At 34.5% G+C, this 26541-nt stretch overlaps 1 protein-coding gene across 4 annotated transcripts in view; it reads left to right on the top strand.

Moving 5' to 3' along the window:
* Positions 1-26541, top strand: part of NBEA (neurobeachin) — a 522877-nt gene that overhangs the window by 161696 nt on the left and 334640 nt on the right. For all 4 annotated transcript variants that reach the window (XM_072854755.1, XM_072854781.1, XM_072854766.1 and 1 more), the window contains exons 14-24: positions 4663-4742; positions 5531-5593; positions 5702-5799; positions 7747-7839; positions 11011-11119; positions 13171-13252; positions 13463-13586; positions 13930-14122; positions 14393-15412; positions 19609-19826; positions 21329-21482. In XM_072854755.1, the coding sequence (XP_072710856.1) occupies positions 4663-4742; positions 5531-5593; positions 5702-5799; positions 7747-7839; positions 11011-11119; positions 13171-13252; positions 13463-13586; positions 13930-14122; positions 14393-15412; positions 19609-19826; positions 21329-21482 (2234 nt within the window). The remainder of the gene's footprint in view (positions 1-4662; positions 4743-5530; positions 5594-5701; positions 5800-7746; positions 7840-11010; positions 11120-13170; positions 13253-13462; positions 13587-13929; positions 14123-14392; positions 15413-19608; positions 19827-21328; positions 21483-26541) is intronic.

Genomic DNA, 26541 nt, shown 5'->3' with positions numbered 1-26541 from the left:
TAGGTGGCAGGACAAAAATTACTTGTGTTTTATTAAGACCATATTAAAAGTAAACTTGTGAAATAATTCTCATGCTAGGAAGAGCAGAAAAAGTCAAACTCATTTCCACAGGAAAGAATCTGTAACTTTATTATATTTTACATTTTACACTTGAACTATGGTTATAGCTATTCTCTTGATTTGCTGTGTGCATGCCTTTAACATTCTGTTAAATCATACAGAATAAGATATGAAGGCAGGAGAAGATCGTAGGGTTGCCCAACAGTTGCAGTATCTAAAGACACAGTGAAACAGGCAATTGAGTAAAATTTATTTAAAATTATGTTACTTCCTTCCATGATTATATCCTTTTGTGGATTTTAGGAAAGAATAAGAGGATAAGTGGGGAGAGATTTAACTCTTTATCTTGCTGTGGTAGATAGTGCATTTCATTGATAATACTCCAAGCTGCCAGAGACATCTTAGCGTTATTCATTGTTCTTTGATGTTTTGTCTTTTCAAAATATATACTAGACTGATGTTTAAAGAAAAGCCAAGCTGTGAGTGTCTTTCAGAAGGGGCAAAGCACACATTTTTAATATCAAAGCAACAGAGAAAAATTTAAACACACTTTTTAATTTTCATCTTTGGATGTCTACTAACTGTTGGATAGTTTAATTTCTTTATTAACCTTTTTAAAGAAAAATAAAACATTTATACACTTAAAAAAAAATTCTCCATGTTGCTGAATTAATTTGATGTACAGTTTCTGTAAATTTAAGAGAGAACTTATTAGAGCCCACCACGATATTTATGCCTTGAAAAACCTTCATTGGAATTACTTACCAACTGTATGGCATCCTCTGAAAATACTGATGGACCAACAGTGGTCCAGTAATGAGAAAGCGTAAAATGAAGGCAATAACAGAAAAATAAACTAAATATTGTGGAGGGTTTTTTTCCTAAGGAAAAATAACTTAGGATGCTCAGTGTTACCAACTCTCAGAAATGTATTGTGCTGAATTGTAATTTTGGACTCTGTTGCAGAGCATCCCTATGAAATACTTGCAGCTTCATTGTTGTATGGGAGAAATGTGCATTCCAGTTTCAGGCTGCTGAGTAATGTAGTTCATTCTCGAGCCATTGGCCAAGCATTTCTTTTTCTCTACTAGAGTCTCCTGTGTGCTTCCCAACTCTTGCTCTGAACAGACCTTTATGAGCAGTATCTTGCCTCCTGCTAGAGAACTCGTGGTTGTTAATGTCCAAATTAACTCATGTTAAATAGAGTTTTCAAGAACATTTTTAATGTCCAACATTTTTGAACATGAGCTAGAAAAGTGTGAATTTATTATAAGGAGAAAGTAACTATAGTTTTTAGTTTTTGTGGATAGGAAAAGTTGCACAGAGTTATTTCAAGGGCTGGGTTAGTGTGGAACTCAGTTCTCATTAGCTTTGCAACAGTAAGATAAAAAGTAGGTCCTTCTGTGATCCACATAACATGTGATGTTATTTATGCATGCGTGGAGATCAGATTCTGCTATCTGTATCATGTTTTATTAATTTAAGGAGTAGGAAAATCATGCTTTTTATACATAAAAAAGCCAAATGGAAGAATGTTGGTTTTGGTTGTTTGTGGAACTGATAACACAATGTTTTATTTCCCAAGACAGGATTAGAAATCGTTATTTTTGTTAGTTAAAGCTCCCAATCAGTTTTTTACACCAGTACTGATTGTACTTTACTCTGTGAATATGTTTACGTATTCCCTCTTAATTAGTACTGGTTTATACCCTTATAATTGCTCTGTGCTGCAAGGATGAATTGGATAAATTTTTTTCATTTATTTTTGTCTGGATAAAGCTGGCTAACTCTCATTATGAGTGTATATTAAAAAAAAATATGATGCAAATCATGTGCTATCTGCGATAAATACATACATAAAGAATCTAAAAGCAGGAAATGATTTAGTGACTAATCCTGGTGTGGGATAAGGGAGGCATCCTTTCTCTTTGCCAATTAACAAGAATGTTTCTATTTTGTTTTAGGGACTTATGGTTGCTGTATGAGATCTTAAAAGGATTATCTTCGTTGTTGATTTGGTTTGAGTTTGGATTTAGTCTTTCGCAGTGCTGTTTATCAGTTTCTCAGTGGGTCTGAATTGTCTGTATCCAGTGATGGGCACAAAGATTAATAGACAGTAAAGAAAACTACTTTTCAATGTTTGAGTTGAAAAACAAGATCCACTTGTCTCTTTTTACCTGAGTATATGTGTGTATAATGTATATTTTTCAATTATAGCATAAATTATACCATTGTTTGGTCAATAATGCATTTTTCTAAAAATAAATCTTCAACTAGTAATGAGGTTCTTCAACTAGTAATGAAGCCAAAAAGTGCGATGACATAAAAATTATAGTGGCAAATCCATTTTATGTAGCTTTACAACTTCCCAGATTAATTCCATTCAATCTGTATCAGATGACTGTTGCATTACTATTGCTGCAGTCCTTTCTTCCACTATTTGTAGTTGTTTACTGGTTACGTAGCCTCCAGTTTCTCCAGCCTCTCTTACTTTTCTCTACCAGTCGTCTTTTAATTTTTCAAACTAATAAATTCTTTTGGGTACAGGCTGTCCTCTTGTTCTGATTCTAATGCAGTGAAGCTTCAAGACACAACCAAAATACAAGGAATAAATAGTACTGGAGGACTGAAGGAAAAAGCATTGTTTTGCCTGCTTGGCATATAACCTCCAAGCAGCAACTCCTTTTGTATCTTTTGCATGTTGAAGAACCCTTTTCAGGGTTCTCACACATCTCCAGAGAAACTGGTGGGTATGTGAATAAGAAGTGTGAAACTCGGCTGTCTTTGAACAGGTTCCCAGTTAATTTGGGATATCTTATTTTTAATCCTTCCTTAAAATTTCTGTTACCGAAATCCTTTGTAGAGCTCCCCATTGCCTTAGTGTTCTGTTTTCTGTTTCCATAATTACAGTCTTCCAGAAAAGACAAAATGCCTCAATTTTTAGGCCTGGTTTTCAGACATTGTCCAATATTGAATCCCAATAAGGTGTAGGAGGGAAGAAGGTGTGCAAAGAAACAGATTTCTGTGATATGGTTAGAGTTGACTCTGCATTTGAATTAGGGAAAAAAATAGCTGTTGGCTAGAAGCACACCACTGCCGTAAAAGCACATGCAATATTTAATGTAGTTGCAGCTAGTACCAAAAAATCCAACTTACTTCTGTTTTTACAATGAGAAGTAGATGTTTCATGGTGCCATTAGAATGTATGAATGTAAAACTGTTCCTGTATCTTTAAAGCCTATATGATAGATTTTTTACAATATCCTTAGAGTTTTTACATATGATGGTGGGGAGAGGTTGAGATTTATTTGCTTCTTTCTGAAAAGTACCCTGTTCTCCTCCTCCACTCCTAAACAGGGAAGAGAACTGTTTTTGTTCCTGCTAGTCAAACAAATATAACTTACCCTCAGGTTTGCCCTTGTTGCAAACTTGAATTACTGTGTGTACAGCAGTGGCTCCACTTCGAAGAGTGGCACAAAAGACTATAAAAAAAATCTTCATTAAAAGGTTGCATTCATCTGGATTGGAAATAATACTGAGACATAGAGTGTTATTAAGCTTTGATATGTGTTTATCAGCATAAGATTAAATGGTTCATGAAAAAGTAAATTAGGCTGCATTTATTTTCACTGTGCAAAATTTAAGACTATCTATGACACACATTGTTTGAAAAGTAGGAACTTAACAAAGGAATTTCCAGTTCAACCTTAACTATTTATGAAAGGAGAGAATGGAAAATACAGTAGAATAAGGTTCAAGTGAATATAGTTGTTCAAGCTCTATTTCTTACTCAATTTTTTAGATACTTCTGTTTTCCTAATGGACTTCCTCAAGCATAATTGTTGAAAGTATTATGGATTACAGGTTTTTTGGGGTTTTTTTCTGGTTTAAATTTAGTATTTTCTTCAGATGGTAGTTTCTCTTTGGTTAAATAGCTTCAGTTTCTGCTACAGGTAAATGACCACCACTAATATTTCATTAATCCTTTCTCTGTTGGATTTCATTCAGATAGTATTTAACATAGTGGCTTAGTTATTCCAAGTTGTTATCACGTGTTTTAGGTGAGATTCAACTTTGTATTCAGACCCTTTAAAGTTTACATGTCCACAGTGTAGCTTCTACTAGGTGTTTACACTCCCGTTGTTTTCAGTGGAATTCAACTCGTTGTAGTCAATAGAAATAATAATTTTTATCCTAAATTGGGCACTGACATTGGGTCAGTTGAGTAGATCTAGTCAATAAAGTAGTTGCTTATATTGGGATTTGAAACTCCTGGCTCATATGAAGACACCTACAGAACACATACCTTAATTTAGTTGTGAGAGCCTAGACCTGATTACTACCTTTCATCTTCCTGTGTCTTTGTTTAAAAAAAAAAGAACATGTATAGATTTCTTTTTTTCAAAATGAAACATCACTTATATATATTAGTGTTGTAAAATGTGATTCTGAAAGGTTATAAGTTATATCATTTATAAATATGAACTTTTATATAACGAATAGAATACTAAACCTGTTGTAGGAACTGTGATTTCCTTAAGAAGCTGCAGTCATTCAAGCAATTGGTTTATATTTAAAAGTGGTGTATTTTGCTTCTTCCAGATGGTCCTCGGCCGTCACAGAAAGAAATCATATCACTAAGGGCATTTATGCTGCTTTTTTTGAAACAACTTATACTGAAGGTAAAACAGTCTATTCCAGATGGGAAAAATTGAGATCTGTTATATACGTGTAATAGGATCTTTCATAGTAGTAAATATGTAATACCTGTCAGGTATTGTATCTGTTTCTGGTTAATTTTAATGTTCATGCACATACTTCTAATCAACATAAAGGTAGTAAATCCATACAATATTTCTTATTAACCTCACCAAACTATGCCATATATATTTTATTAAATGTACTTGCAGAAATAGTATATGACACTACAGAACCTTTCAGGTATTTGGGCTTTTTCTTTTATAATAGTAGATAGTGGCTTGATTGATCAAATGAAAAAGGTAATGGCAGTTGTTAAGTTAGTTATTGCTTTATCCTTTTTTTTGGTTCTACCACTGGTCGAAAGGGTCTAGGACTCTTTCCCTCTGTTACAGCTGAATGCTAATCTTTGACGTATAATCTGTCGTTTGAGACTAGAATGAAAACCAGTATTTTCTGGCCTGGCCTGTTCCTCCTGTTTTTTCTTTTCTGTGCCAGGGATTGGAGGAGTGACAGTAATAGTTTATAGTATCTGAGGGCCCACACTATAAGAATCCTTCCTAGCAGGAACAGAGGGCTGACTTCATGCTGTTTTGAATTGTCGTTGTGATAAGGAAAAGCAATTGAATGAAAGAAGGAATTTGGTCTTTTGAGTTTAAATAGAAAAAATTGTAGGATTATTTGACTTGGTCCAAGTTTTTCTTGAGGCAAACTTAACCAGTGTATCTTCTCTGAGTTATGCCCCTGTTTTTTGGTTTTATTTTTTTTTTAGGATCGAGGAGTGAAAGAAGATGAACTGCAGAGCATATTAAATTACTTATTAACAATGCATGAGGTACATTTCTGTAATTACCTATCTTTTACTGTAACCAATTGTACCAGCTCTATGGGAAGCCTGCTGTTGAGGTTAGTTTGTAGAATAACATTGATGCTTGTCATACAGGATGAAAATATTCATGATGTGCTGCAGCTGCTAGTGGCACTAATGTCCGAACATCCAGCATCCATGATACCTGCCTTTGATCAGAGAAATGGGATCCGGTAAGACAGTGAAGTGAGAAAATATCTTAAAAGTAGTTCCACTATCATCACTCTCCAGATTGCTTCTTTTTCACATAAGTATCACACTTGCTGATCTTTCAAACTACAATTTTATTAACTTGGGCTATATTTTTTGTCAAAAACAGAGCGGTTTTGATAGCTTGGAGGAAAAAATTTTCCGCTTAAGGTTATCATTATGATATTTGAAGGTAAACATACTGTTGTACTTGCTTCTCAATCTCAAATAGAATATGTAAATAACAAGACGCATCAAAAAGCCAAGTATCTATCTCAGAATACTTTTGAATATTCTGTCTTCAGATGTTTAACATAATCTGGAGGGAAGAAGAGGAAAACAAGAGAAATCGTGCCCTAACCTCTCAAATTCTCTCTGAAAAGATTAAAAAAGCTATCTGTGGAATTCATATGTTTATCTGTTTGACAGTAAAATTAATAACTGATAATTCCCAGAGAAGCGCTGTTTTTGTTGTTTTCTTATGCCTAATTTGGTAATGCAATTTTTTTCAGCGATTAATAATATTCATGTTAATAATTTAATATTTACTGTAGAATTTTATTTTGTGCTGTTCTGAAACTACTTTGGAAAATGCAAGGGGGTTGTAAAACAGGGAGGGAAAAAAACCCTACTACCTGATAAATTCAAGCTTCATTTTGCCAAAATACTAAGACGTATAAATACTTGTATTTAAAACTGTTTGAATGACCATGCTAGTTGAAGGGAAGACTCATTGTACTTATAGTTAGGACTTTGTTTTCTGCCTGTAGTTGTCTGTATTCAGACAGAATTCTATTCCTGACACCTTTCGAAGAAGGCTAAAACTGATCTGGAGAATTTAAGACATCTTTATTTAACATTTGTGGTACCAATATTAATTTGATGGTGCAGTCTCTGTATTTAAACATCTGTGTTGAAAAAGTGGAGAGAATGCACAGAATTGCAACATTTAATTGTTAAAAAAAAGTGCCTTACATAGAATTAGGGGTTCATCTACTTAGGTTATCAGAGGACAAAAGCCTCAGAGGTCATTTGATAATGGCATAAGTCCTTTCAAAAGAGGAATACATTGTCTGCTAAAGCACTCTTTAGTGGAGAAAGACTAAAAAGAATGGCTGAAAGCTGAAGCTCAGCTATTTCAAATGGGAAACTAAAATATAAATTCAAAAATTTGTCAAACAGTCCAGGGGAAGGGTAATGTTTTCTGTCTCTTGGTGTCTTCAAATCACGACTGGTTTCCTTTCTGAAAGACTGTAGAATTTGTGCTTAAACCAATCATATTCATTAAATAAGTAATAAATTAAATTAGTTAAATTTTGAGGCCTTTTTTATCCAGGATTTAAAAACATGGGGTGTATTTTTTTTTTCTACTTCAAATTTTGATGCAATAAGGATGCGGCTTCATAGGTATATATGGGATTTTGTGTAACATATTGCCATATTTTACTTTTGACAAATGAGATTTCATTATAAACATCCTGTGATTAAATGCAGGTACCCTATCCTGTGTAGAAAGGATATTGAGTAGGGTTTTTAAGAATGAAAGGAGATTTTCAGTAGCATCCAGGTACTCCAAGAAACTCCAGGATGTGACCTTATGTGCCCCAATCTGCTTCTCTTGTCTTAAGCTACAGCTGCTCAGGCTGTCTTTTATTTGATTGTTCCAAGGTAGAAGTATGAGAGGAGGTTTTCACTTTCTGTAATAAAACATTGAACTGAACCAAAAGACACCATGTCTCTAAGCTAAAGAATTCATAATCAAACTCTTACGGTGTGCTTGGTGCTTTCAGTATATCCTTCCATTTTGTGTAAATTGCTATTTTTATAGTTTTAATTATTAACAAATATCCCTGTTCACTGAAATACAATCCATATATGTGATGCTTAGTAATAAACTGAAAAAACTTGTTGAATTTGTTTTTCTTTTTTAGAGTAATTTATAAATTATTGGCTTCCAAAAGTGAGAGTATATGGGTGCAAGCTTTGAAGGTCCTTGGATATTTTCTTAAACACTTGGGTCATAAGTAAGTGTAGTTTTAAAATTGTTATAGTAGTGTATTTAAGTTCATAATTCTTCTTGTCTTTTTGTCATGATTACTGTGTATTCTTTGACAGTCTTTAGAAATTACTTAAAGTAACATTGTTAGGCTTTCTGATTAATAATTTGCCCCTTTATACATTGGGATAAAATTAATTTTCCAGTTAACTTCTTACTACTATGACGTTTGAAAACATAGAGTTATTGTCTGCCAAATATATGATATGCTGAAATTCAAGTCTTAAAATGATTGAAAACCATTTTCCAAAAATACAGTTTATAAATGTGTATTGTATGTTCAGCTAAGGATAATAAGAAACATATGAGTGTCATCAAAAAATTGTTGCTGGAATTGTCAGTGTCATTGCAATAAAAGTTTCAGGGCAGTACTTTTAAAAATAGCTTTAAAATGATGGGGAAAATGAAATAGAAGAATATGTTATTCACATGGGAAAGTTTTGGAAGGAAAAGCAAACAGACTAAGTAAATTATCATTAAAAAAGGAGGTAAGGACATACCTCTATGCAAGAAATATTCACATATAAAACGTGGCAGCAAGAAATATTCACATTTAAAAAGAACTGGTGTCACAAAATAGACGTACTTAGTCTCATCTTCCATATTTTGGTGTTAAGAAAGAATTAAAAAGCATACAGTGCTGTGTAATCTACTGCTGCTCACTTTTTCCCTTCTACGTGTGGTGCTTAACTGTCTGCTGGGGTTAACCCACAACAATATTCCAGTGGGAGACTGTGCAGTATAAAAATTAACCATGTGCTTCACAAGAGACTTCATGGTATAAAACCTCCTTAGAAGGGAAAGGAGCTAGGAGTCCAGCCAGAGTGCGGTATTGCTAGACATGCTTTTCTCAGTAAGATCAATAAAGTATGACTGTATAATTGAGAGACAGTTAGCTGAGAATATGCTCCCGAATGGGATTTTTCTTTTGGGATCCAGCAAGCCAAATAGCGTTCTGGGAATTAATAAAGCAAATTGATAGTCTACTCAAGAATCTCCAAGGGCTTTTCAAACATTACTTACTAAAAATCATTCACATTGATAGGAGCTGGATTAAGTAAGATACACCAGATGAAGGTTTGACTTGTGCAGAAGCCTGGTTGTGTTCAAATAAGTGCATTTGTTTAAAATATTTATCGCTTATCCAGTAAATCAAGTAGCAAACTCTGTTAGTGGAACATTACAGAAAAAGAAAAGTGAGATTTTTCAGAAGCTGAAATTACATTACCCGGTCCTTAGCATCTACTTGTAATTATGGATGTATCAGTGTAGTTTCCATTGTTGAGTGAAAATATATACTTAGCACAAAATTAAATAACTTTCTTTTTCATGTAATTGGAGTCATTGAAATCCACTTGAATATTCTGTGTAACTTTCAAAGTTTTTTTAAATTTTCAGATCTCTGAACATCTGTAAATGTTCATGTTCTATGTAGATTTCAGCAAGTAAAAATGCCCCCTCTTTTCATATCTTACATCTAGCGCTTGTGAGCTGTGCCTATTTGTGCACATACATCTGTGTGCATACGCATTATTTTATAAAATTGCAGTCAACTACAGGAAATTCTAAGCAATTATAAAATTATAAACTACATAAAATTATAAAGCACTTAAATTTCTGTTTCACAGTACAGGAAACAGGCATTGTATTTTAATACACTAAAGCAGAATTGCATAAAGAGGTGTTATAATGTGATTTATGAAATCTGAACCAATACTATATTAATAACAAATGTGTAGGTACAAAACCAGTTACCATTGCTGTAGTTCATATATATTCATCACAGATTAAGCTATAGAGTGGAGGTAATGGATTTTTAGGAGAGGTGACCAGTAATGTGTTAGATGAGAACCTGAAGAGTTGATTTTTCTTTGTGATTTGTGATGATAGACTACTTTGTCTAACCTTAACAGTTGGCAAATTCTCTTATTTTCCTTCTCTGCCATCTTTGATTCTTCATATGCCACCACTGAAATCATAGTCCATTATTTACTTTTGGTTTTTATCTGCACATTTAAACCTTCCAATGAATTTTCACTTCCATGTGCTACATCATAGCTCACAAGATTGAATACCTGTAGTTTTTCTCATAAGTAACTCATGAACTCTCTTCTGTGCACAGAAGAGTACACACTGTTATAAGTTGTTGCCACTCTCTTTTGTGGTTATTTGAAAATTATAATATAACTTATTCATTTCAAAAGTTCTAGAATGAATCTTTGTAATTTAAACCTGTGTTATTAGCATCAGTAATCATGAAAAGGGAGTTTCTTAACTTTTGAATGCGTAAAATTTTACAGAAACTTTACTGTATTTTATCTTATTTCATATTTTTCTGCTGCTTTAATATAGATTATTTTGAATAATGTTTTTAATTTCATATTCATTACAGTAGTAGATAAATTTAACAATGCAATTTATGGGAAGTAGTCTGTTTATTTATGAAGTTATATCCAATTTTAAGAGAGTACTGTTTGGGGACAGATGGAATTCACTGATGTGAGCTGCTTTCTTCTCTGCTTTTTAAGATTTGAGTAGTTTTTGATCCTAGCTATAAAATTCATTTCAATCACATGGAATTTCATAACTTCAGGATTTTATTTCCTTTGCATTGTAATGTATGTTATTCCAGGTTTTAATTATTTTGGCTGCATGAGAGAATGCTATATAAAGAGAATCGCAGTTCTGATAAATCTGTATGTATTAGTATGTATATTGGAATATCTGAGGCTGGATTGTCCTGAGTCCTTGAGAGAGTGACGAAAGATATGTTCTGCAGTGATCATATTTTAGCCAGCCTGTGAACATCTTGAACCCTCTCAGCCTGAGTAAGATAGAAAGGGATTCCTTTGTCTTTTTCCACTGTGAAAATCATGGAAGGTGGGAATGGTGTGTCATTTGTTTTATACAAAAGCCCATCCCAAATACAGCATTGTGTTCTGAGAACCTTTGTGTATTACTACAATTGCATTCATATTGGGAAAGATCATAAATTATGTTTAATTCATAATATTTACAGAATAACAAGTTTTAGAACTTTTTAGTACAACATCAATATATTTGTCTTTTGGTTTTTTTGCATTTACTTAAAATGTTCACCATGCTTGGCATTTCCTAATATTGTTATTTTCTCTTCCAGGCGAAAGGTTGAAATCATGCATACTCACAGTCTTTTCACGCTTCTTGGAGAGAGGTTAATGCTGCATACAAATACGGTGACTGTTACAACATATAACACGCTTTATGAGGTACAAATTATTAAGCATAGAGATTGTCATCTCTATTGTAAAAACTATGACTTAAATATATTGCGACTCTGTGCTTTACAATATCCTGATTCTCAAGACTTTTGAGAAAATTTTAGACAGAAATTTTAAGAAAAGATTTCTTGGTTCAGAATGTATTTTGCCATTCTTTGGATATTTTTATTAACAATGTCATAATTTTTACATAGTTTCTATAAAACTTTCCACTTATATCATTACAAAGGGTGATGGAAAAGATCCTGCTATTTAAGATGTTCATCATTTTACACCAAAAAAAAAAAAAAAGTTACTGCAGACCTGCAATTGCTTTTACTCCTCCATTGCAATGGAAAGTGCTGGAGCCAGAGATGCCTTTTTTTTCTTTTTCTTTTTTGTGCCATTCCTTTCAAGTTTACAAAATTTTGGAAAGTGCTGTTTTTCTTTTTTAACTAGTAATGCTGATAGTATGCCAAAATGATAACTGAACACAGCCACGTTTATGTAACAGATACTGCTTGAGGCGAATATGACCTCAAAGCATTCAACTGTTCTACCAGGCTCTTGTAGAAACTTCAGTTTTGATGATGAGCAATTTTGTTAAAGCAAAATATTGTCAACATCAAGTTGATCGAAACCGATGTCCTCATGCCTGCAAATGCATAAAGATCATGTCCAGTCTTCAATTATTTTTAAAATGGTCACTTAGAATTGAACCTTTTCCAGTTTCTGAGGATCTTATGCAGTAGAAAGATTTTTTTTAATTGTACTTTTTTTTTTTTTTCAGTCACAAATAGGTGTAATGGCTAGATACTGAGGACTGATTCCAGAAAAGACACGGAAGACTAAAGAAGTGCTTGATATTTAGGGTTCTGATTCTGAATGATGTAGAAAAGGTTCTCCTATGATTGTAAAAACCTAAATGTCATCTGTTTGCCAATGACTTACTCAGATGTTCTTTTTTAGTGCATGGATCTAAGCTTACCCTGTGTGGTTTGACCATTTGGGTCTCACAGTCTAGATGTTGCTGCATCTAGATTTCTGAGAGCTTCTGTGACTGATATTCTCAGAAAATATGTAACTCAGTGACAAAATTAAAGTCCTCATGGAGTCCAGCATCCACAGACATTTACATTTGAAAAAATAGCCAAAGGAGGAGAAAAAGGAGTTCAGTGCTGGAAGTACAAAAGATTTGCCAAGGAACTGATGCAGATATTTTCCATGTTCTCACATAAAAAGCAAAGACATATTTGCATTCTATTTTAAATACCAATATGTAAAGACCCATTCAAAGATATTGTGTTTACAACTGACATTAGTTTGATTATTGATTAATGAATGAGCTAAAGTTCTGCTTTAAATAAGAATTACTAGTGAAATTATTCTGTTTTGAAATACATTTGCTTGAATATACTTACTGAGAATTCCATGTTAATATCATTAAATTTTTAGCTTGTTCTTAAAAATAAAGTTGCATACATAGAACGTGTGACAGGTATCCCAGTGTGAAAGGTGTGTGGTGTTGCCTCAATACAGATTAATTAGTTTGTCAGGTACAATTAATGAAACAGGAGAATGGTCTGTCTTGCTCATTATGTGAAGCCCCAGGATTATTCCCATGGAATGCCGTCTGTGACTGTTCCTCTTTCCTAGCTGGAGAAAACCAAACCCACTTTTAAGAAATATTGGGTTTGGTTATGGATGGAATGTATGAGAATAACTTTTGATGTACAGTGCTCATTAAAGGATTTTTGATCTGTGTATGTATAACACTATGAGGAATATGAATTAAATATCTTTAAAACACCATTATTGTATATTTAGTCAGCTAACAAAAAAGTTAGTTAACCAGCCACTGTACATCCGTGAAAATCTTGATCCTTGCATAGAGGAATTGCTTGTTTCCATTCTTCAAGAATAAAAATATTTTACCAAAATGTTTTATATGAAGTTACAGTGAGGCCATGGTAAATGCTCTTAACAAATTTTAAAATTAACAAAGAAATGCTGTAACATTTAATTAAAAATGGTAAAAGAAACTTAATATTCTATTTTAGATTTTGACAGAACAAGTATGCACTCAAGTTGTTCATAAACCACATCCAGAGCCAGATTCTACAGTGAAAATTCAGAATCCAAGTAAGGACAATATATTATGTTTGTATGATAAATGTATTGCCTAGAGGTTGTGGGTTTTTTTGAAAGAATATGGTTCAGGAATTGAGAACAATTCATTAGGGTATCTCAAATACATATGGGTTGCAGTTACTACTTACATTAGTTGTTGTCAGCAACTTTTTTTTTTAATGTTGTTAAAATGTGTTACGTAACTAATTTATTTTTTCAAAGTGATTCTTAAGGTGGTGGCAACGCTGTTAAAAAACTCCACGCCAAGTGCAGAGCTGATGGAAGTTCGACGTTTGTTCTTATCTGATATGATAAAACTCTTTAGTAATAGCCGTGAAAACAGAAGGTACGTCACTACAAATAGTATTTTCTAGTCTTTGACTTGTGGGTAATAGCAATCTGTTGTACTCTGTGTAGAGTTTTGTACTGTATATTAAATGGAATATATAAAAAATAAATTGAATATATCTGTGGTAACTTTTCTTAGGTCAGCAGCTAATATTGGGTTCTTCTATTTAGAATACACTTTAAATTTTTATTCATCCTGAAGTATTTTTAAGTTTCTTCCTACCATTGGATTGATATTCAGAGGAGATGTACCATATTATTTTCCTCCTATTTTAACCATCATAATGTTAAAATAAAGAAGCTTTGTTTGGATATATTTTGACCTAATTATTTCACTTTAGATGTTTACTTCAGTGTTCAGTGTGGCAGGACTGGATGTTTTCTCTGGGATACATTAACCCTAAGAACTCTGAAGAGCAGAAGATCACAGAGATGGTTTACAACATTTTCCGCATTCTCTTGTATCATGCAATAAAATATGAATGGGGAGGCTGGAGAGTGTGGGTGGATACTCTTTCTATAGCTCATTCCAAGGTAAGAAATGGCTCGTGGATGTTTTTTTAATACTGGTAACTCCTCCAAAGGGACTAGCAAGCTAGTTAAGATAAGATGTAAAGTGATTTAGTGCCATCTGGTGGCTCTCTCCATACATGTCACGGTGGCAATTTTTTGTCACCGTCGTAGGTCCTTTGCTGTGAAACAATCTGTAAACTGTATGTAATATGTTGTTGAGATTCTTGTTAGTTTTTGTCCAAGTTCATGTATCATCAATTCATCCCAATAATCTGTTCTTTTCTTCTTAAGGTCACATATGAGGCTCACAAGGAGTATCTAGCAAAAATGTATGAAGAGTATCAAAGGCAAGAGGAAGAAAACATAAAAAAGGGGAAGAAGGGGAACGTGAGCACTATCTCAGGTCTTTCCTCTCAGACAACAGGAGCAAAAGGTGGAATGGAAATTCGAGAGATAGAAGACCTTTCACAAAGCCAAAGTCCAGAAAGTGAAACGGATTACCCTGTCAGTACAGATACAAGGGACTTGCTTATGGCTACAAAGGTGTCAGATGAAGTGCTTGGAAGTGCTGAGAGACCAGGAGGAGGAGTGCATGTGGAAGTTCATGACCTTTTAGTTGATATAAAAGCTGAAAAGGTAGAAGCTACTGAAGTAAAACTTGATGATATGGATTTATCACCAGAGACACTGGTAACTGGAGAAAATGGTGCACTTGTAGAAGTCGAATCTCTTCTAGATAATGTATATAGTGCTGCTGTTGAGAAGCTGCAAAACAATGTTAATGGAAGTGTGGGTATTATTAAGAAGAATGAGGAAAAAGATAATGGTCCATTAATAACTCTGGCTGATGAGAAAGATGAACCTTCTACTAACAGTACCTCATTTCTCTTTGATAAAATACCTAGTCAAGAGGAGAAACTTCTACCTGAACTTTCAAGCAATCACATTTCTATTCCAAATGTGCAAGAGACACAGATGCATCTTGGTGTAAATGATGATTTGGGATTGCTTGCACATATGACGGGTAGCGTAGATATAACGTGTGCTTCAAGTATAATAGAGGACAAGGAGTTCAAGATTCACACAACTTCAGATGGAATGAGTAGCATTTCTGAGAGGGAGTTGGCTTCATCATCTAAAGGATTAGAATATGCTGAAATGACTGCCACAACTCTCGAGACAGAGTCTTCTGGTAGCAAAAATGTACCTAGTGTTGATGCAGGAAGTATAATATCAGATACAGAAAGATCTGATGATGGTAAGGAAGCAGGAAAGGAGATACGGAAGATCCAGACAACTACCACAACCCAGGTAAGTTTCAAGTGCTGTAGCCATGTATGTGTCTGATGTAATTGCTGTTCGTTGCTGCTGGATAAATTAATAGTATGAGATTTGAGAGATGTTTGAAGTATATTTCTTTAATTATATGAAAGGTTTCCATTCTCCAAGCCTATTTGCTTTGAAAATGCCGTAACATGTATAAGGATTGTGAAGTCTTTCATGTCTGTATAGAAAATATGTATTGCAATTGTGGATGCTTTAGTTTAAAAAAGTTAGCTAAGAGAATCTCTCCTTCATTTTCCTTAGCTCTTGTGGAGAGCTTAACTGATACTCTTAGAATTCTGCTTTAGACTTTCTGTTAGTATGTCTTAAGATTAGAAATATTTATATTTTACTATGAAATACACATTGAAGCATTCTTTACTCTTGCTGTACCTTTCTCAGAGCGTAGTCTTACAGCACTTTAGTACACTGTCTTCCCACACAGGAATGCTGGCATAAATAGTCTCCATAATGAACCTAACACAAGAAAAGGAATAGTTTAGGGATAATAGGAGAAAAACTGCAACTTGATTTCCAGACCAGAGATTATTAAGAAAAGAAGTAGTATCTACTTTCTTCTTGGAGATCCTTTCTTGTCTAGGTGTCCCTCTGAAAAATTCTGAAAAATTAGTGTTTTTGTGAAAGCCATAGCATTCTGAAAATGAGAAGGCCAAGGCAGAAGTCTACTCTTTGATAGAATTTGTACTCTGTACACACAGCAAAATATAGGATCAGTTTGAACTTTTAAAGCACAGAATTCATTTTCTCACTGGCATTGTTCAGAGACTGTGGCACATAATCAAAGATTGCTTTTAAGGATGTTATCATGTGAAAGAATTTACTACCTTCAAGATTTTACTAGCTCACTATATGTCCAGTATGTACACCAGTATTTATCTTCTAGGATTTAAAAGTCAAGCAGACTTCCTGAAACTATGGAAGAAGAACCAAACAAAAATTGCAAATATTTCTCTGCCCGGTACTGTGTAGTGTGTATCAAATGATCAGAAGAAAGACTTTCAGAGATACACTCAAGTAAACTCAAAGTACATGTCATCTGATGAAAGAACCCAGATCAACCTGCCCGCTTTGTTCTTCAGGGAGACAATACTTGCAGAAAAACTCCAGTGAATGGACATTTTAATTTATTTAAACAATCTGTGGTTTCCAAAACAGTTACTTTCCCTTTTTAAAAAAAGTTTAAAAATAACGGTTACTCAGACCAGTGGGTTCTGACACACAGAAAGAACACTTTGAGTCTCTATTCTATGGTAAGAACCTCTGTTTTGAAGAGAAAATCAGATGGAGCTCTTGCATTCCCTAGACAGATATTATAAGAAAAGTTTGGGGTTCTCTCATAAGTATTTTTTCAAAACTGTGAAAATCCTCATAATATCAGTGACAGACTATCAAGCATTGTGTAGGGATCCTTATATTTAAAAGCATTCTGTGTAATAAAGAACAAGCCCTGAAAGCTCTTGATAGGAATAGTGTATCTGTTACTATCAGTTCCCAAATACCTTATGTTAAGTCTTAAAATTAAGACTGTTAATACCATGGAAACTGATAAATGGAATGAATGGAGGATAGCAAGAAAAAGGAGCAGACAGTTTTTACTTTGAAATGTGGATTTTTGTTTAAAGAATAAAAGACAAATGAAATGCCAGTATTCATTTGTTATGTACATATGTGCACACATAAAGACAGTGAATTTGTAAGATAAATCTTTAATGAAAAAGATAATCTGACTTTGTACTACCTACTGTAGAAAATCCTGTTGGTGTGACTTTGGGACTTTTCTGTTCTTTAACCTCTTTACTTGAAGAATTTCACCTATAAGAGTTGAATTATAAAAATGTAAATTCCTCAAGCTTGTAATTATTTTTTAGGATTAAAATGATACATAAATCTTAATGAACTTCTATCAGATCATAGTAATACAGGAGAAACAAAATGTTTTCCAAATGTTTTACTCTTAGCTACTCACAAAATTCCTAACATATCATTTGGATCTGCAAATTATCTACAGACTGTGTACTCAAGAGTCTGACTCTACAAGTTATTTAACTCCCTTGATTCTCCATATACTACTTAAATTACAGTTATTTCCCACTAAAATCAATGATAAACTACCATGAATTGATTTAAGTCTGTAGCTATTATTATCTCTTTTAAATAATTTTCTTAAAAACAATTATCAACTGTGTAACCACCAGAACTGTTGTTATCTTCTAATCTCTTATTTGGGTGTTTTGAAATAGCTTGTAAACTGTAAGCTGTCCATAGTTAAATCTTTTCTGTTTAAAAGAAGTTAACCTTAATAAAAAAAAGATGGAAATATGTATGAAATAAAACATAAATCAAGTAGTATTGTTTTCCTGAGTAAAGAGCAATGTTAATTTTAATATGTGTCTACACTGGAGCCGGAGGTTGGAGTTTTGATTGCAGCATGCATGGGAACTGCCACATTAGATCTGATCTCTTTGAGACCACTGAAAACACTGAAAATGACTTAGAGGCTGGCCACCCAAGTGTAGATAGTTGGATTTCATGGTGGTTTATGCAATGCACATCAAAGCCCATTCTTGCAAATACAGTATTATTGGCTAGATAAAAGCTCTCCTGTTATGGTACAGTTATGATACCAGTACTGCTGCTGACATGACAACTACCTGTAGTTGTACCCAAAAGAGAACAAGTGGTATGTGAATGGAGTTGCTAACCTCAAATTCTCTAAAAACAGATCTGCAATCAATCAGCTCCCCACCTATTCAGTGAGAAGTAAGCTGCCTTTTGTTCAAGTGGACTGAAAGGAAGCAACAAATTGCACAACAAAGTAGAGATGGGAACTCGTGCATACATCTAAGAGTTAATGCCTTTATCAATAGTAGATCAAATATGGAAAAATATAAAATTAACTCTTTCCTATGGTCCCAACTAGGAAAGACTGAAAATAGAATTGAAAGCACTATGCAGACGATTCATGCAAAAAATTCAAATCTTAGATAAGTCTAAGAAAAAAAGAAGAGTCATTTAAAGATAACTTTAAGAAAAACATAGGAAATGAAAGCAACAGTAACAATTTTCATCCCAATTGATCAAATTTAATGAAGGAAACCTGCCCTGCTTTCAAAATGCTGGCTACAGAAGATCAAAATAGGCTAAAGATCTAAGAAGCTTTCCAGCTCAACTCAAATGCCATGTCCATTTTTACATTGCTAGCACAAATATTTCGTAAATGTCTTCTTGCTTTTAAATGTCCAGATTTAAAACAGGATACTGAGATCAGGAAATGAATATGTGAACAAAGGAAGTATATTTTCTATTTTGCCAGTTTTAAGCTAATCTAAAGTCACTTTGAAATAATTTCAAGGATCAGAATTTGTATTTCTTCCTTTCAGAGATGTTGCATATTATAAGTACTTTTGTTGTTATGAATATTTGCCTCAAATTAATTCAAAATATTTGTTCTTTACTACTTTTTCCTTCACGATATTCTCCATCATATCCTCTATGTGTATCTTTTGTCTTTAATCACCAAGTGGAAACAGTTATGACTATGTAGGTATTGAAGGAGAATTAAATTCACATCCACCACCTGTTGGGAGAATCTAAAGAATGTCCTGAGGATCCATAAAACTATTAACCAATTAACAAAGTGTAACAAAATTGGGAAAATGAGATTTGGGAAACTAGACTTGATTCTCTAATGATCCTGCTAAAAAGACCAGATAAATAAATTGGTTTTGGCAAATGAGGAGCTGTCTAAAAGTACACTGATTCCTTGAAGCCATCACTCTGTAGTTTGCCCATGTTTTGAATCAAATATTCAAAGAAAATTATGTTATCAGCACAAAAGAATGGTTGTTTCCTATAAAAAAGCCTTGTCACTGCTGACCTTGTACGTGCTGCATTTGGTCTTTTCTGTAATACTTCAAGTGAAGAACCTGAGTGTAAAATATTGGTGAATAGCTGAAAGGAAGGACAGCCGTAGCCCATCAGTGCTGATTGATTTGAATTGGAGCAGCTCCTTTACTGAATGATACTGCCTGCCTTGGAATATCAATATCTCCTATAGTTTCTGCTCGAGTCCAGTTTTAGCCCATCCTTTCTCAAATTCTGTGATCCATTCAAAAACACATCATAAAAAGTTAACATGATTTTTTAACTTCTTGTTTATGTAGGCAGTACAGGGTCGATCTGTCACCCAGCAAGACCGGGATTTACGTGTTGACTTGGGATTTCGAGGAATGCCAATGACGGAAGAGCAGCGACGACAGTTTAGTCCAGGCCCACGCACAACTATGTTTCGTATTCCAGAGTTTAAATGGTCTCCTATGCACCAGCGGCTCCTGACAGACTTGCTTTTTGCACTAGAAACAGATGTACATGTTTGGAGAAGGTAGGTGGTTGTTTCTTCTTTAACTCCTGTTTTGTGTGTTTCCATCAACAAGGAAAAATTAGATGTGTTGTAGAGGGGATGTTACTGGGATAGTGGAAAGGGAAAGAGTTGGTGTTAGCTGAAGTGCCCTTCTGTATCTTGTATCTTCCCTTTTCACTCCTTCCCAGCCTGTAACGGCTCTATTTCACCGGTAACAATTTCTGTTTTCTTGAGAGATTGTATAACTCATACATACCTAACTAAACTCCGCTGCTCTTTCAGCTTATGTTTAGCCGTAGAATCTGCTGCTTCTGTTTCAGACATGAGGAATAGTTGTGTATGTGCTAATGGCCATTTTTTAAAACTGATCAATTAAAAGAGAGCTGCTCTACCTGCAAACCTTTCCTATAACATTTTCTAAGGAATCACTCTTTCTAGTTGACAAATTTTTTTTTGCATGTCGGCTCCTGGTTGTAGTTAGTCTTGGTGATTATGTTATATTTTATGACAGCAATGTGATTTCCTAGGTTTTTTGTACACTTTAACAGAGATACTCAATAACTTACTGTTATCAGAGCCCTTAGGTATAACAGACACTATTTAGTCTAATTTCCAGGACAGAATAGTTCATTTTCAGAAAACTTGAGCATTGTTATATCCAAGGACCAATTTAGATTGCATTTAATTTCCAGTTCGTTGAACCGTTCTGTGACAGTCACTAGGAAATAGACAATTTTGATAATTCTTTTTGGCCAAATATGTGGGAGGGGTTTGTACTTTGTGTTTAGGTAATGCTTGGAGAGTAAAGTTCAGTTTGTATATTTTCAATTGAAGCCTTTAATTTTTGTTTGCTGGCTGGCAACAATGTTGTTTTTGGAAAAGAATATACTTATAGACTGAGTATTCCTCAATATTTTCACACAGTGTTTTATTTTTTGGGGAAGTGACTGTTTCATGGGACAATTTCCCACCAATTAGGAGTTGCTGAGATTTCAGCTAATCTTATTAGCATCTGTGGCTTGCTAAGCTATTGCTAATGCTAAATTTAATATTAGTTAATAAAGTTAATATTAGATCAAGGTATCACCATATTATCAAGTTTCTCCTTTAAAACACTAGCAGGTATTATCATTAGGTGTTATCAAGGGTGCTTCAAATGGCACTGGTGCAGTATGGTGAACTCTTAATATTAAATAATAACTTTCACACTGAAGAAACAACCCCACTGCTTTCAGAAGAACTGCCTGTGAAGTGAAGTACTGGTTGATGGGAATAAAAGGTTACGAGCCATTGTTCTCAACTGGGTATCTGAAACTAATCCTGGTGTGAAAATAGGTAGCAATCAATTTGTTCATTAGACTAGTCCTGTTCATATTTTTAGACAATTTACATGCAAAGTTTTGTAGACAAGATTTTGCCTTTATATGAAGGAAACACTTATGGTCTGGTTGCAAAGAATAAATTTATCTAAACTTTTATTTTAACTGTTTGTTTTTAATCCATCCTTTCTTCTGTTCTTGCAGTCACTCCACAAAGTCTGTGATGGACTTTGTCAATAGCAATGAAAATATTATTTTTGTACACAACACAATACACCTCATTTCCCAGATGGTAGACAATATTATTATTGCTTGTGGAGGAATTTTACCATTGCTGTCAGCAGCCACATCCCCAACTGTAAGTACAATATTTCCACCTAGTGGTCATATTAGAAATTGGGTTTACTAATAAAAACCACTATTTGCAGCTGACTTTTCTTCTTTAGGGTCCTGTCACCTCTCTGCGAATTCCTTCAAAAAATTTAAATTTATAATCGAAACTGTTAAGCTTTGATATACAGAGTGTTTATAATATTTTGCATTTGAAATGCTAATTTTATTAGAGAAGTAGTATTAAGTAGATATTTAATATTTCATTTGAAAGAGAAGACCATTAGGATCATGGTTACAAATCATGATTACTGTAACAAAATTACATGCTTTATGAATAGTCATTGATATTCATAAATCTGTTTTGCATGGCCACCATTTGTTTGCATGCCAAATGATACCAGAATTCATCCCCTCACTACTCTGTTTACTTCTTCCTTCAGTAGGTCCTGACCTTTGTTTCCTTTTTTTTGTTTTAATCTTGTATTGAAATAGGCTGATATTTTTATCCACTCCAATGTTCTTAGTAAGTTGTAATTTCTTAGGTGATCACAGTTCAGGCAGGCAGAGTAGCCTAATAGAATGCTTAATGAAAAAGGGAGAAATATTTTGTAAATATTGCCTTATTGCCAGTAGTAATTACAGTATTTGAATGTGATGCCTTGTCTGTGCATGTAATGTCTGTAACTATTTCTTTCATACTAAATGTTTTATCTTGAACATCCCGCAAGTGTCTGCAGTCAGTATTGGTCTTTGAAAGGGGAGAAAATGAGGCCGAGAAGGGACAAAGAGGCTCCTCTGAAGTAATGTGGCTAGTAGGCACTGGAGGCTACAAATGTAGTTTGGCAGTAAAAGCTCCATTCCTTGTTCTAGCCATTCAGCAATTGATGTTACTTTACTTTGCCTCTACTATTCTAGTTAGCTTGCGAAAAAAAACGTTTTGCACGATTTTATTTGAAAGGTATGAATATATGGACTAGCAATTGGCTAAACTTTAATATGACTTTCAGCCAGGCAATTAATGGTTAAATGCTGTGTCTTTATTATTTTCACTGTGATAACTGGGAAAATATTTACTATAAGCAAAAGTGCAAGACTCACAGGAAAGACTTTAGTTCTCTGTAGTCACAAGAATGTCATCAAGGTTGCTGAATAAAAGATTTTGCAGGTGCTTCATTGTAAATATTGACAAGGATGAGAAAGTGCACACCAAGCCATCTTGAGATCTAGGCTGTACTACCAGTCTTTAGATAAAAGGACATTGGGATATATTTTCTAAAACAAACCTTTTGGACATCATTTGAAAATGAAGATGTTTTCTTTGCCATCTTTTATGTAAAAACATAAAACAGGCACATCATTAATTAGGCTGCAATTTGATTGAATGGTCTTGGTGTTTTTTAGCTCTTATCCGGGTTTATGACACTGCAGAGCCATTCTATAGAATAATAATTTTGCACTTCACCATTTCCCTCTATTCTGGATAATAAATATATATATGCGTGTGTGTGTGCATATAGATAGATAGCTGATACAACTTTATAAATTCAACATCCATTTGTTAAAATATTGTGTGTTGATACTGCCTTGCTACAATAGCAGTAATTTTCATGCATTGATAAAAAAGACTACATTTTGAAATGTGTGTATTATGCATGCATTTCTCCACTACATGGGGACTATGTGTATTAAATGCTCAATTTTGCCATCTGATTAGGATAATAAAATAAAAATAAATTGTGAAATAAACTAATTCACTGAAAGATCTGTAGTTGGCTTCAAACTGAATTAATCCTATTCTGAAATTTTTAAAAAAGTGATTACTTTTGTCGCAGATGTATAGGGAGGTTGGGGAGAAGTAATTAATAAAATCACAAATTAACTTCACCTGGAAATAACCATTACTGTCTAGATGATTTCATAATCACTTCCACCTAGCAGAGAGCTTCTTCCGTCCCATTCAATTCCATTCCTGTTCCGTCATTGCCTGTCCATAAACATTAGCAGGAAGGTGGATTTATTCATCATTGTGACAGATACAAAGAGCAGAGCACATCCTTCCACCTTCTTAGAGAAGGTGCTCTCCCTCAGTATTATTCTGGATCACAGTTATGAAGGGACCAGATGCCCTGCTGAGCATCAGACCACTTCTGAATATCCATCATATGATGAATGAAAAGTAGTTTCATACTGATTCCCAGACTTCTAATACTTTTGCATCCTTGAACTGCTGGGGAAAGAGTGGATGGGCTGCTGGTTAGGAATATATTCTTCTCAGTCTTGAAAGGGCAATGTAGTCCAGTGCTTACAATCAGTTACAAAAGACTGTCTCACTCTCCTCCTTCCAAGAGCTGCTAATTGGAGGAGAGAAAAGAACTGAAACTGGAAGATTTATATAATGTCTCCACTGCATAAAAACACTTATGGCAGGCCTTCTAGTGATGCTTTCTGCCGGCATAACTCTCAAGGGAGGAAAGAGCTAATACTCTCTTTCCCTCACCGATTCAAAGAATCACAGAATGTTTGAGACTGGAAGGGACCTCTGGAGGCCATCTGGTCCAACCCCCCTGCTCGAGCAGGGCCACCTAGAGCCAGTTACCCAGACCTGTGTTCAGATGGCTTTTGAGTATCTTCAAGGATAGAGACTCCACCACCTCCCTGGGAAACCTGTGCCAGTGCTCAGTCACCCTCACAGCGAAAAAGTGTTTCTTGATTTTCAGATGGAACCTGCTGTGTTTTAGTTAGTTACATTAATGAATGTTTTTTTTCCACAAAATATACAGTCCAAATTTTGTGTTGCATCTCATGAATCCCTTCCAACCTCAACCATTCCGTGATCCTGTGTGATTTTGTGATTCTGTCATTTAAACTGGGCATGGTATTAGAAGTCCAGTCAAGCAGTACTGCACTACTCTTACGAAAGCAAGCTGTCCACATATTACATAAGCTGCCTTACTGGGTCAGCCCAAGGGCCCGGCTGGTTTAGCATTCTGCCTCCAACAGTGGCTGTTTGCAGCTTACATCGAAATACAGAAGTCTGAGCAAGCATATTGATTGCTCTAATGATACTTCATTTCAGCAGTTAGGATTTTAACAGCTAGAGAGAGGGTCCAGGCTGTCATGTTTAATAACTACTGAGGAATTTATCCTTCTAGACTTTATCTGATCGTTTTTGAAGCTACTTACACTTTTAGCCTCTATAATATCCTATGGCATTGAGTCTGACAAAGTAATTATATAACCTTTGAAGCACTTCTTGTCTTTGTTTTCTTAAGCCTGCTGAAATATATAAAGTCACTATGTGCCTTACTGTTTATGCTATGAAAGGAGTGGCTAATCGGGTCTTTATTCTTCTCCATATCATTTATGACTTTGTAGGCTTGAGTCATGTCTCCTGGTGTGCCTGTTTAAATCCATAGAGTCTTCATCTTGTTTAGTCTGTCTGTCTTTGAAAGCCTCTGATCCTCCATATCCCTATTCTGTGGAGCTGTTCTGGGGTGTCAAAACCCTCACATTTTGTAGATCCTGTAGAATACATATATTCAGTTTATCAACAAGTATGACCTTATTTTACTTCATTTCTTCCTTTTTCATGTTCATGAATGGTGACTCTCAAATATTCCCATTTAAGGCCTTTTGGGCCCATATTGAAATTTTAAAGTAGTAATTCTTACTTATTTCCTCTTAGTGTGTTGTATTTGTGGCATAGGACATGTAACTTACATCTACTTCTAAAAATTAATTTACTTTTTGGTCTGGAATAATGAAATATGAGAGCAAAAAGGCTGTAGAACAGACAGTAAAGGTCATTCCACCCTTCTACTTCGGGATGATAAAACAGGATGGAATTCAGGAAGAGAATAGGGTAAATTTAGGTATCCATTTGAAGTACTTGCATGTGGACTAGATTTCTAGCCAATGGAGATCTACTCAATAGAAGCAAATGATTCCATTATCTCTGATGTAGACTTCTAGTGGCTGGTCAGCCAGATTCCTGTAGGGTCCATCGACTGCAATGATTGTTAACCTGGAGCTGAATCGAGCCTCTTTTTACGAGGTAGCTTACTTGTTTTTTAACGGAGAGGATGACAGACAGAAACACAGTTCCTTTATCAGTCTCACAGTCCTACCTATCCACAGTTCCTTGACTTCAGTGTGTCAGTCTGAGTTCAAGTGAGGCCTCATCCTGGGCTGGTGGTTCTTGAACAGTCCTAAATGACTGTTACAAAACTCTCTTCTCAACAGTCTGCTATAGAGTTGGTTGTTATTATGTGTGTCCCATTGCCTCTCATTTTTTTAAAGGCATTTGGCCTATTTCTCATTAGTAGAATAGATACTGGATATTGGATGCTTGAATTAATTAAGGCTGTATGCAGAAAAGAACCAACAGATAAATTTAGCAAAATGACTTTCAGAATATTGGAGGAATTGCAGATTTTTTTTTTCTTTTGTGCAACAGATTCTATATTGTGTTCCCTCACTTGCTTTAAAAAGATAAATGTTTGGGGAATTTCCCATTTCAAAAAGACTTTTTCCTTTGCATAGTTAGGTTTGTAGTGAAATGGAAATTCTTCTGGGCTGGGTGGAAAATTACTCCATGATCCCTTGTCTGCTATAGAATAGGGAATCTTAATTATGGAATTTCCTCACTATTTAATTCTTGTAACAGAAATATGCCTTTTGCTTTGCTTTTTTTAATCCAGACTAGGATGATCTGAATAGTGCTGTGAATAGGAGCCTTTAAATATGAATAGGAAGAAGAAAAGAAAAAATGCATTATCTGTGAAAACAAACCACTCACAAATCTGTGAGTTACTGAAGAGCAGAGTGAAGGTTATACATTTGTATAGAATACATGGGAAAGTTTACTGTAATTCACAGTAATCTACTCCCACATGTTTTAGTATTTCCCTTGATTTCAATTCTATACTACCTCTGTCTCAGGATCTGTACAAGGACTTGCTTCAAATGCTGGTGTGTTTAAAGGGTTGTCAATTGTATATGTGAAATGATTTGAAGTGGAAGCAAATATTAACAAAAAAATAACCAGTTTTGTTGTTTTACAATGTAAGCTGGATTGTGTTCCA

The sequence above is a fragment of the Ciconia boyciana genome, chromosome 1, assembly GCF_034638445.1.
Source record: "Ciconia boyciana chromosome 1, ASM3463844v1, whole genome shotgun sequence".
Classification (NCBI taxonomy): domain Eukaryota; kingdom Metazoa; phylum Chordata; class Aves; order Ciconiiformes; family Ciconiidae; genus Ciconia; species Ciconia boyciana.
The sequence above is the reverse complement of the archived record's forward strand: the minus strand, read 5'-3'. Positions and strand labels throughout refer to the sequence as shown.